At 39.9% G+C, this 12,779-nt stretch overlaps 1 protein-coding gene across 7 annotated transcripts in view; it reads right to left on the bottom strand.

Annotated features, from left to right (window-relative positions):
* Window positions 1–12,539, bottom strand: part of exoc6 (exocyst complex component 6) — a 69,490-nt gene extending 56,951 nt beyond the window's left edge. For 2 of the 7 annotated variants that reach the window (XR_014875705.1, XM_085170378.1), the window contains exon 1: window positions 11,598–11,777. Coding sequence is in view for 6 of the 7 variants with exons in the window: in XM_085170378.1 (XP_085026504.1) it covers window positions 11,598–11,743 (146 nt within the window). In the remaining variant the exon portion in view is untranslated. Of the gene's footprint in view, window positions 1–11,597; window positions 11,778–12,381 lie in introns of those variants that run through there. The other 5 variants (XM_085170379.1, XM_085170381.1, XM_085170380.1 and 2 more) reach the window with 4 other exon arrangements.
* Between the last annotated feature and the right edge of the window lie 240 nt (window positions 12,540–12,779).

The following is a 12,779-nucleotide window of genomic DNA, read 5'->3' as shown; positions in this document are numbered from 1 at the left end:
ACCAAACCTTTTCTATTACGGGGCAAATTAAATGTTATTCTCAAAGAAAACTTTTTCTTATCAAACGCATAAAACATAAATCTGAGTTTTTGTCTTTCTGCGTGTTTGAGTGTGCAGTGAATGAGTCCGTTTGAGTCACACCGTCCAGCGGCTCAGAGTTTGTAACCTATGTGCATTTTTATTGGCTTGTGATTTTTCTGATAGAGCAGCTACAACGTTTGCTTTTCTTCACATCAGACTTCTTTGATCAGGTGCTTTGATGGAGGATTCCTGCTCACATTTCTCCAGTAAATGTTTTAATGGGGATCAAAGGAACAGCGCTGCTGTTTTAGATGCTCGAAGCCTTATTCAAACAAACTTCTCAGTAACGGCTCCGCCCCTTTTATCTTTGCATCGCGTAAAGAGACGCTTGCAAAAAAACTTTATACTTCACACAATTTCATTGAGACAGCATTTATATTATTTCACTTTCAATCTGAAAAATGTTATGAAACATTCAATTCAATTCAATTTTATTTATATAGCGCCAAATCACAACAAATGTCGCCTCAAGGCGCTTAACATTGACATAAATATGGTCTGGTGCACACCATGCTTCCCTTTAGACTCACCTCTCTTCCTTCCATGTAAAATAGCACGGCTGCTGTCAGCCTTTAGCAAGCTCAATAATCTCAGCTGTCTTTAATATCTCTATATTTACACGATGTCTGTGAAGGTTCTCAGTCATCTCAGAGCGTCTGGGCGATGTTCTTTCTTTCAATTTTGCCATTTCTCCTCAACAGCTGTCCATAGTGGACCTCATCACAGAAACAGCCACACGGACTGATAAAATATCACAAACAGAAGCAGAGCAAATCAGGATGAAAGTTTCAGCCCTCTCCAGTCCCTCCGTCTAACCTCACAGTATAAGAAAAAGGTTGTCGCTTCCCTGAGCAAAGATCACAACATCACACGCACACACAACAGATTACCACACAAAGATTACTACACTCCTCAGTGACGAAGCATTAAAACGAGACCCCACAAGCAGCTACAAAAAGAAAGTTATCACTTAGAGCAGCGGTCTCCAACCTTTTTTGCGCCACGGACCGGTTTATGCCCGACAATATTTTCACGGACCGGCCTTTAAGGTGTTGCGGATAAATACAACAAAATAAAACTAGTACTGACAAAAAGAAGATTTATTCATAACACACGTGAAAAGACCCAGGAAAACCGAGTAAACGATACAAACGATAACAAAATAACGCTGAAAACCGATAAAAACCCTGAAAACTATACATTTCACACCTGAGCCTCAACTCTCGCGGCCCGGTACCAAACGACTCACGGACCGGTACCGGGCCGAGGCCCGGGGGTTGGGAACCGCTGACTTAGACCTTGAAAAGGACAAAACCATTGACCATCCTACATATTTCAAAGTACTTCTCACTGTCCCTCTTCCCTTCTGATTTTCTTTTCCTTCCTCTTTCTTTCTCCCTTTCCTATCCCTCAGTCATGTCTGTCCCGTCTGTAACAACTGAAAATAAAATAAATAATAACAACAAAGGTCAATCAAATGGACCAACACGGCAAGGCCGTGAGGATCCACTTGTAAATCCATTGGGTATCCTTGTTGGTCTTTGGACAACAATTCTGACGGCTAAAGAACCAAATGGGACAGGCACAAAATAAATAAATATACACTCTTGTACACATTTAAGGCTTTTCATCATCTCTCCCTCCATATCTCTCTGATCTGGTTCAGATCACCACCCCATCCTGGTGTCTCTCCCCGTCTTGCCACCATGAGGAGCAGGGCTTTCAGCTGCTCTGCTCCTCCACTCTGGAATTCCCTTCCTCCTGATTTAAGAACTCTCGCTTCCTTCTCTCTTTAAGTCCCAACTCAGAACTCACTTGTTCAAAACAGCTTATCACAATAAACTCTCCACTCTGCTATTTCTAAATGTGTTTTATGTCTCATGCTTTTATGATTGTGTAAACTGCTGGCTTTTATGTTGCTTTTATTGTTCTGCTGAGTGCAGTGTCCTTGAGTGCTCTGAAAGGAGCTTTCAAATAAAATGTATTATTATTATTATTATATCATCGTCTTTACCCAGGGGATGCCATACGTTGTATTTACAGACTTCCTAAGATCCATAAAGAAGGTGTCCCACTCAGACCCATTGTCAGCAGCATAAACTCAGCCACTTACAACGTTTCCAAACACCTTGCTGGCATCCTAGCCACCCTGGTGGGACCCACAGAGGGACAAAAGGACCCCCTGATGATCCTCTAATCGCCTGAGCCAAGGTGTGAAACTGGGTGTGGGTCCCAATCAGCCAGGTCCCAATCCCTTCCTACTCACATTCCCCCCACTGTCCCTCTGGGGGGAAACTCCCACTAGGTTTATATCTGGGACTCTCCACCATTTGACCTTAGAACTGAAGAAGCTTCTTGGATGAAGGTGAAACGTCTTCAAGTAACTTAAAGAAGTCCAGACGCTTTCCTTTGCAAGCTCCTTAGATGTCTACGTGATGTTTATGCTTGAAAAGCAGTAGCAAGTTAACGCGTTAGCTCGTTAGCACCATGCAGCCCTCACACGGGGCGATCCGTGTTAACTCGCTAACGGGGATTTGCCATGTTAATGCGGTTATGGCGTTAACGTCATATTAACGAGCACTAGTTTTTTTACATCAGAGTTTGTTGATCAAGTGCTTTGATGAACGACTGCTGCTAGCTTTTTCCCAGTAAAGGCTTTAATGCTGGTTACTGGGACAGTGCTGCTGCTTTGGACACTAGAAAAGACCTGTTTTCTTTCACTCAACCTGAGCTTACCTTCTCACTAACGGCACCACCTCTTTGCTCTTCGCAGTGTGACTCCAGCTCCACGGGCTTCGTGGGCTTAATGTTGTATGTATTCCTGGCAACTCATTTCTTAATTGACTAAATGGGGAGAAACTATTTAGATTAACAGACTAGTTTAAAGGTAACAGACACTTACATTTGGGGCACGTTTCTCCAAAACTGCCTGAACGACTGCATTTCAAACTTTAAAAGTTGCAAAGGTCTATTTTTAATCACAGATGTGGGTGAAACGTTACAGCCGTGAGCTAAACAAAACATGCTTTGAGAATTTTTAATTATTGAATTACTCGATGAATCATTGCAGCCCTACATACACACACACACACACAAATATTTTTTGTTGTTGTTGTTTTTTAAACTTTTACTTTGCGTATGCAAACAACCTTTTATTTGCTATGTTTGTTTTTGTGCTTGTTTTTCGTTTTTCATGAGCAAATTGTGGTTTTGGCATAACTGGTTATATAAACACACACACATGATTGTGTCAAGTACATGCAGCTTCTTGACAATAACAGAACTGATAAAGGATTTAAATAAGTCAGACTTTCAGGTGAATGGTGGGCACAGTGAAAGTGAACCCATATCAAAATATTCAAATTTAAACCGTCTTCCCATTTTTGTGTGTGCCATTAGATTACAATAACGGTTCATGTGGCAAACACAACACTTGTGACTGTCGTAATGTAACGAACTGAGAAAATCCTTCACACACTATGAAAATGTTCATCTGTCCCTCTGACAGACGCGCCTCAGTGTGACACTGTTTTTACATCCCTCGAACAGCAGCTTGTTCAAGTCTAAGAAACAACTAAAGATATCATTTAACTCCATAATTTAACACTGTAGATCAAAATAAAAGGAATTTTATTTCCTTTAGCTCTGATCATAACAAACGAATCGAAGGATTAGACATTTTTTAATAAATATGGCTAAAAATCAGCACAAAGAACACATGACAGGAAACATCAGCACGTCTACTACAGCAAACAGCTATCTGTAGAAATGGAGCCTGACTGCAGAAAATCAGAGTTATCATAGTTTTGTATTTTCAAACAAGTTTTTATATTTATTTCAGTTTCAGTTCAAGAGTAATTTCACTTTTTAGTTTTTATTGTTTTTAAAACGAAACATTTTCATGGTTTCAGTGTTAGTTTGAGTCTTTTTAATTATTAATGTGTGAAGGGCTTATGTCAGAGGCAAGATTTTTACAGATATTAAAATTAAAAACATTTTGTAGACACCCAAAGTATTAGGGGTGGGGAAAAAATGGATACTGTGTAGCATGGTGATATTTTGTTTGCTAATAATGTATGGATACAGGGACAGCAGAAATCGATATTTTGTTACAAAAAGGTTTTTGTGCTCTGACTTCAGAGCATGTTGATCCTTTTTCTGAGCAAGAATCCTGACATTCCTTCACTGTCCAAATGGGTTTAACTTGTTTATGGCAGCAATAAACATGACAGTTTACTTATTTTAATTTAAGACATGTTTTATTTTAATTAAGTTTAAAACTTTTTTATTTAATGTAAAATTATATTTTGTTTTAATTTACTTTCAAATTCTTCAGTTGCTGAAGGGGCTGCATAGTTTTCATAAACTGCATAGTTCAGAATAGCTATAATTGTACCAGATGGTTGATTCAGTTAAGTTGGACTAGACTGTAATACAAACCGTTCAGTTTGTCAACAATCAAACTGAAATGAGAGAAAGACTGAGTGTGAGACTTTGATATTAGAGAAAATGATGATTGATAAAGTTTACCTTTATGTACAGAATCTGAATATCGCAAAATATTTTTAAAAATTGCAATAATATCGTATCGTGCGTTAAGTATTGTGATAATATCGTATCGTGGGATGTATGGTGATTCCCACCTCTACTAAGTATCAAGAAGTATGTCCAATAACCCTTCATCAGTAAAGTTGCACTTTTTGTTTTAGCAAACTAAACAATAAAACTAAGCATATTATCTCAATATTTGTATTTCATTTATTTTAGTTTATTCAAGTTTAGAACATTTCTCAGTCAGTTATATTTTTTTTCAAAATGTTTGACTTTCATTATATTTAACATTTTTGTTTTAACTATATTTTTAGTTTAGTTTTAGTTAACTATAACAACCTCAGTGGAAAGCAAGCTTTAGCTGCTTGTCTGGGGTCAACTGGTGGTTAGTAATGCGTAACTCAGTATGAGTTACAATAAACACCAGACAAACTACTTAACGAGGACATGAAACACTACGCGTATCAAAGCTAACTCACATCATGGAAAACTGACAGTTTATGAAGCTGGATTTAAGAAATAAATTTGGACTTTTATTGAAGTGATTGTCATAATTGCAGAACAACGTGCATCATTCCTAATGCAGGGCACAATGCACCACACCTCTCAGTCACGATTTATTTCTTTTTCTGATGTTAATTTGTGTTTTTCTTCTTCTTTGTTGTCAGTTTGGAGTAAAGTGTTCAATGTTCATGATGCTTGATTTGATTAACGACTGAAGAATGTGATCAATGGCTTTAAATGCTGTTGTTTGGAGAGTCTTTGGCAATTTAAATGAAACAGTTCTAGTGTTTGAATTCACATCTGAGTGTTTCTTAGTTTTAGACTAGTCGGTTGGTCTAAAAAAAATTTCCTCTTAGAAATGAGTCACCAGGAACATTCCTAATACACTTTCACACATATACACACGACCATCTATGATTTGTCTGGAGTTTGGACACATATAATGAGCTTCATATAACAAATACTTTTTTTTAATCTGAGGCAGGTTGGTTACATTTTCTATGAATTTGAATGTCTGGTTCACTCTTGACTTAATATACTAAAGTCCCCTCAGACATGACTTCTGTGGAGCTACAGACTGACCTGCAGTTGGAGTTACTTTGTTAAACAAATCAGCTGCTTCACCTAATCAAATTTAAATCCTCCGCCAGCTCAACTACCAAGGGTGAAGTCAAAGTTCGTATCTGGCACAAGACGGTAAAACCAGGGGCAGAAACATGAGACAAAACAACTACGCTGCCAGTTTGTGAGTGTTGGCGTCAATGGAACAAACCCTACGGTGTTGCAATAGGAGGATTGTCAGTTATACTGAAATTCTTGCTAAATCGTTTGAGGTGTGGAAATGTGCCAAACATTTATCACATTTATCCACACTTACAGTGAAAGAGATCCACTGATGCACGAATCTGATGAGACTACTACAGGAGAAGGACTCGCGCACTCATCGAAATTTGTCCTTTGACAAAAACAGCTCATAATATTACAAAAACAAAACTAATACTGAAGCTAACACAAACTAAACTTAAACATACATGTAAACCAATATGAGCAAACCAATTTCATACACTAACCTAAACTAAACTTAAATGAATAAAAATGAAAACTAACTAGATGTTGTGATATACCTCTGTGCTACTCATAGATTCAATTTTGATTCATAGATTCATTTACACAATTTTGTATTTGTGTGTGTGTGCCTGTGTTTGGGGGGCTTGCATTAGAACAATCCTTCAACTAAAGCACTTAATCCTGCTCTACAGGTTAACGCTGGATGGAACCGTTGATAGGCTTCTGCAGCTTTTGGCTGTGGGTCTACACAGACTCTGCTGTCACAAAATACACAGTTACTGCAATACTTTTTCATCACTTTGATGACAGTTTGCAACAGAAACATCAGCAGCACAAAAGAACCAGCCAAAAGAAAATGGGGTGTCCATTCCTAAACAAGGGGCTTCCTCTGTAGCATTGACATTGTTATGAAAAATCTGATACGGACCAGAAAATTTAACTGTGCAAATTATGCAGCAAACTGGTCCCCATCAACTTTACAAAACTGGTCTTTTAAGACCTATGCAAAAAATCACTGATTCCAGATACAAAGGATTCAGCTGCATTTATATTATGAGTGCAACAACAGATATGAAGACAAGCTAAACAGCACACTGATTGATTGGTTCTTTTACAGCACTTTTCTACTTTATCTGCGCACTCAAAGTGCTTTATGCAACGTGCCTAAGATTCACACACCACTGGATTCATCGGAGAGCAACTTGGGGTTATTATCTTGTATTATCTGCTCAAGGATATTTGACATAGACTGGATGGAACTGCTAACGTTCAGATTAGCAGATGACCTGCTCGGTCGGCAACGTTTGCAGACGGGCTATTTTGGTGACCACCACAGAGGAGACATGATAATAGCCAGAGGTTTGAATCATAAGAACTGCGTGACTGTCATCTGGTACGTGTCACTACGTATGATGCAACATAACTGGTGTTTGGTACTAATATTAGTAGTTATTTGGTAGGGCTGTGCGTTATGACCAAAATCTCATATCCCAATATAAAACATTTTTCGTCCCGACAACGATATAAATCACAAACATTTTAAATTCTGTGAATCTCGGGCAACTCGACTTGCGTGAAGTGTTTCCAGCTGGGCGTCGTGAACCTGTAATCGAGTATTACGTAAATTAAAACAGCCGCAATTTTGTTTGTGAGTATTGATTACATGGCACGCTGCGCCTGTTCGAAGGTTTATTTTTTAACACCTGACGGCTCTTTTTAGCTTCTCGTCCGTAAACACACTGCATACTATTTCACGTGATTCAGTTTATTCAGCCAACAGGATCTTCAGCTTTATTATGAAAGGTTTGCTGCTAACGACAACGCATAAGAACAGTCGCTTCTGCGTCCGTAGTGTGGTTATTTTAAATATAAGAGGAAGAGAGAAGTTAATTCCACAGTGACCGTCAAATCCTTGAAAAAATATTGACGTAAACAGTTTATTTTGCGACACCACGAAACAAACGATAGCGTGATCGCTATATTGAAAAACCCTATTATTTTGTACTAGTTATTTTGTATTTTTGTACTGCACTTTGGTCCAGGCTGCTGTTGTAATTAAATGTGCCATATAAATAAGTAAATGATAACATATTTATTTTCTTTTAAGTGTTTATTAACCTTATATAGTTGTAAGTGTTTTGATATTTTTATATTGAAAAGTGTTTTAGATTTTATACACTCATGTTTTATATTTACATTACTAGTCACCAAGTGCTTTTGATAATTTAACTGAAACGTAAAAAAGAAACAGTACTTTCCATGTTGTAATTACAGTGGGGCAAAAAAGTATTTAGTCAGCCACCGATTGTGCAAGTTCCCCCACTTAAAATGATGACAGAGGTCAGTAATTTGCACCAGAGGTACACTTCAACTGTGAGAGACAGAATGTGAAAAAAAAATCCATGAATTCACATGGTAGGATTTGTAAAGAATTTATTCGTAAATCAGGGTGGAAAATAAGTATTTGGTCACCTCAAACAAGGAAAATCCCTGGCTCTCACAGACCTGTAACGTCTTCTGTAAGAAGCTTTTCTGTCCCCCACTCGTTACCTGTATGAATGGCACCTGTTTGACCTCATCATCTGTATAAAAGACACCTGTCCACAGCCTCAACCAGTCAGACTCCAAACTCCGCCATGGCCAAGACCAAAGAGCTTTCGAAGGACACCAGGAAAAGAATTGTAGACCTGCACCAGACTGGGAAGAGTGAATCTACAATAGGCAAGCAGCTTGGTGTGAAAAAATCAACTGTGGGAGCAATCATCAGAAAATGGAAGACATACAAGACCACTGATAATCTCCCTCGATCTGGGGCTCCACGCAAGATCTCATCCCGTGGGGTCAAAATGATCATGAGAACGGTGAGCAAAGATCCCAGAACCACACGGGGGGACCTGGTGAATGACCTGCAGAGAGCTGGGACCAAAGTAACAAAGGTCACCATCAGTAACACACTACAACGGCAGGGAATCAAATCCCGCAGTGCCAGACGTGTTCCGCTGCTGAAGCCAGTGCATGTCCAGGCCCGTCTGAAGTTTGCCAGAGAGCACATGGATGATACAGCAGAGGATTGGGAGAATGTCATGTGGTCAGATGAAACCAAAGTAGAACTTTTTGGTATAAACTCAACTCGTCGTGTTTGGAGGAAGAAGAATACTGAGTTGCATCCCAAGAACACCATACCTACTGTGAAGCATGGGGGTGGAAACATCATGCTATGGGGCTGTTTTTCTGCCAAGGGGACAGGACGACTGATCCGTGTTAAGGACAGAATGAATGGGGCCAAGTATCGTGAGATTTTAAGCCAAAACCTCCTTCCATCAGTGAGAACTTTGAAGATGAAACGAGGCTGGGTCTTCCAACATGACAATGATCCAAAACACACCGCCCGGGCAACAAAGGAGTGGCTCCGTAAGAAGCATTTGAAAGTCCTGGAGTGGCCTAGCCAGTCTCCAGACCTCAACCCCATAGAAAATCTGTGGCGGGAGTTGAAAGTCCGTGTTGCTCGGCGACAGCCCCAAAACATCACTGCTCTTGAGAAGATCTGCATGGAGGAATGGGCCAAAATACCAGCTACTGTGTGTGCAAACCTGGTAAAGACCTATAGTAAACGTTTGACCTCTGTTATTGCCAACAAAGGTTATGTTACAAAGTATTGAGTTGTATTTTTGTTATTGACCAAATACTTATTTTCCACCCTGATTTACGAATAAATTCTTTACAAATCCTACCATGTGAATTCATGGATTTTTTTTTCACATTCTGTCTCTCACAGTTGAAGTGTACCTCTGGTGCAAATTACTGACCTCTGTCATCATTTTAAGTGGGGGAACTTGCACAATCGGTGGCTGACTAAATACTTTTTTGCCCCACTGTATATAGACTATTCACTGAATTTACAAAAATGCACTATATTATGGCGCTGGAGCCTTTCCCAGCTGTCTTGGGGTGAGAGGCGGGGTACTTCCTGGACAGGTCGCCAGTAGGTCGCAGGGCCAACACACAAACAACCAATCGCACTCACATTCACTCCCACATCCACACCTATGGGCAATTTAGTGTTTCCAGTTTCCATTACTAAGAATGCAGAGTCAAGCCATTTTACACAAACTAGACTAAACATGTTAGTAAAATTATTAAAAGTCATAAGAACCAAACAAATATGATAACTGAATTTTGTTTTAGATGTTCAGATTTTATCTGTGTTTTTGGTTAAATTCAGCAAATGTATTTATCGTTGCTTGTATAAACTGGCAGATTTGTACAGTCCATCTTCGCTCCTGTGTTTCTGAAAGTGGGACATTACCTCCCCAGTGTCTATTTTGTATTCTTTGTATTTCACTTGCACAGTATGTATTATGGAGGGTGGCCAGTGCTGCCTTAATGGTTAGCATGTTTGCCCCCCTGCTTCACAAAAATGGTCTTGGATATTTGCGATCTCAAGCAGGATAACAGAATAATTAAATTATGGACATGACGCCCAACACTAGACCCATACTGCTCTGAAAGGAGACGTGCCCTCCCTCCTAGGAGCAAATGCACTCCGAAACAAGTGAATCTATGCTAGAACAAAAGAAGAAGAGCTTGTGAAGATGCTGAAGGAAACAGGTACAAATGTTTCATTGAAACAAATATGCCAACATAACCTGCATTCCTCAGCAAGGTCAGATTACAGTCTACAAAAAAAGACATAGTGAGGACATGTCTTTGCCTAAGTCCTCTGGTTTATCCTTAACGACTGTTGTACTGACTGGAACTACAAGGATGATGCTTTCAGGCTGGCACAGCTCCAAAGGTGATTTATAAGACTGAACGTGAGTGCCAAGTGGTAATGTTAATACTGGAGTAACTGACTCGCTGTTACCATCATGAAAAGATAAGTCAGTCCACCACACAACACCCAGTGTTTATGACTCTGTCCACTGAGCCATATAATAGTCCACACCCAGGAAAGGCCTATGCACTGCACTAGAGCTGCATTTAAAAAGAACAGCACCTGTTATTATCCAGGAAATACTCACTAATATTAGCTATAAGAAAAATCCAGTTTTTAGCCCGACCCTTTCAATTAGCATTCTTATTATTAGTAAGCTCTACAGCAAGCAAAGCAAACCCCTATGATCACTGACAGCACGTCACTGTCATTTTACACCCGACCAAGCTGCCAAGAGATGAAGAAAAGACAGCGTCACCGTAGAATAAGAGATGAAGACGCGCTGAGAAAGCTAGATAGCATTGTTACCTGCAGGGTATACACTCATCACTTTCCCCAGGTATGAGAAACAACCACGGCCTACAGGCACGTCTACGGGACAGGTGTGACAGGTGGAAGCATTCAACTAATGTTATTCACTGTGGCCTCGGAAGCTACTTTGGCATCTAATTGCCTAAAATAAGCAGTGCGGTGTGTTAGGGCACGTCAGGCTGAGCAGACAGACCGGCATCCTGTGTCACTACCAATTCTGTCGCCCACATAACACAACACCACAGGGTCAGTGATCTTATCCGCTCGTGGCATTCGTTTTATTTTAGCCAACAACTATCCAAAACCGTTACCTGTTAGCCGTTAGCTAACTCAAGCTGCACAACGACGTAAGGATGTGAAGTCCCACAGCCACACCCACAAATGATGTTGACATTTTTGACAGGTCACTAGTCATCCATCCTTACACATAACCTAAAAAAAATACCTCACAGTCACTGCTGCTAACACGACAGCTAGCCCCATTCCTCATTTCAACACTATCTAGACTGTTGGCTAAAATAGCCAGCGCTAGCCTGCTACTGGGTAAGGCTAAGCTAGGTCTTAAACAAAAGGTGTGATCATGTAATACACAGTGAAAAACACAGGACCTGTGTTGCTAAGGGCGTTTTTAGAAGCTATATATTCTTACCGAAGAGTCGGACCGACACAAGCTGTGTCGGTGCTTTCAATTTCCTGTAAAATCCGCTCGTGCTCCGTTATGCACTCCAGGGTTTCACTGTCCGCCATGATTGTTATGTGCATATTACGGCTATCACTGCAGCTACAGCGGAGCATAGGTCAGTGTGAGGTCCGGCCTGTGGGAGGCGCACTACGGTCGTCTTGACCCCGGTGATTGCGGCTTTGTTTCCGCATAGCCTGTGCCTGGTTCCTCAAACATTGTACCACATGGAAAACCACACGGGTTTTGACTGTTTGTGATCTTATCATAAATACTGTATAACGAGTGGTTTGCATGGTTAGCAGTAAAAAACAGGAAAATAATGTGTACTGTCATTCAAACGGTACTTGTAATAATAAAGATGCCTGCTATCAAATGAGCTTTAGTGGCTTCTATTTGATTCATCTCAGTTCTGCTGCAGATACATTTTAAATAACAACATGCAGAGGAGGTTATTTACATCTTTATGGTTTGTTTGTTTTTGTTTTGTTAAATCAAGATACAATTCTGGTAAAGCCAAATGATACACACTGACGCTAATAATACTAACCCTTTTTCACATTAAATGTCTGTAATTGAACTCACAGTTTAATCAAAGCAAACACAGTTTGCATGTGTCCGCTAGATTCTAAATGCGTTTTTTCCTGGTCTTGGTATTAAGATAAACCAGCGTTTTAAATGTTGTAATTTAGCTAAATCAGTCCACCTTCAGTTGTGTTCAGCAGATAAATCTCGGGTGTGTTTTGGAGTTTACCTTAAGGTGGTTCCAAGAGGTAAGTCCACAGATTCCAACTCTGCAAAAATATTCCCAAAAGCCTTCTTTTCTTCTTCTCTGCTTTCTGCTTCGCTTTGACGAGGCGGCTCAGGTAAAGCAGCATAGATCCTGTCACTAGCCATTCTCTCTTAGTGAAGTATGTCTTAAGTATGAAGACTAAAAATCTGTACGTGTAAGAGAGGATTTGTGTGTGTGTGTGTGTGTGTGTGTGTGTGTGTCGTGCAGGACACCTGCTGTGGTCAGCAGAAAAAAGGGTGCAACAGGAAAAAGAGACCTTGTGATTCACTGAACTTTGAAGCCAACAAAACTGATTTTAGCTGTTCTGTGTTCGTAACTGTGGTTTTATTCACCTCTGAAAAGTAAAACGACAGCCATCA

Source organism: Neolamprologus multifasciatus, chromosome 8, assembly GCF_963576455.1.
Source record: "Neolamprologus multifasciatus chromosome 8, fNeoMul1.2, whole genome shotgun sequence".
In the NCBI taxonomy this organism is placed as follows: Eukaryota; Metazoa; Chordata; class Actinopteri; order Cichliformes; family Cichlidae; genus Neolamprologus; species Neolamprologus multifasciatus.
Note: the sequence above shows the minus strand (reverse complement) of the source record. Positions and strands in the feature narration are given on the sequence as shown.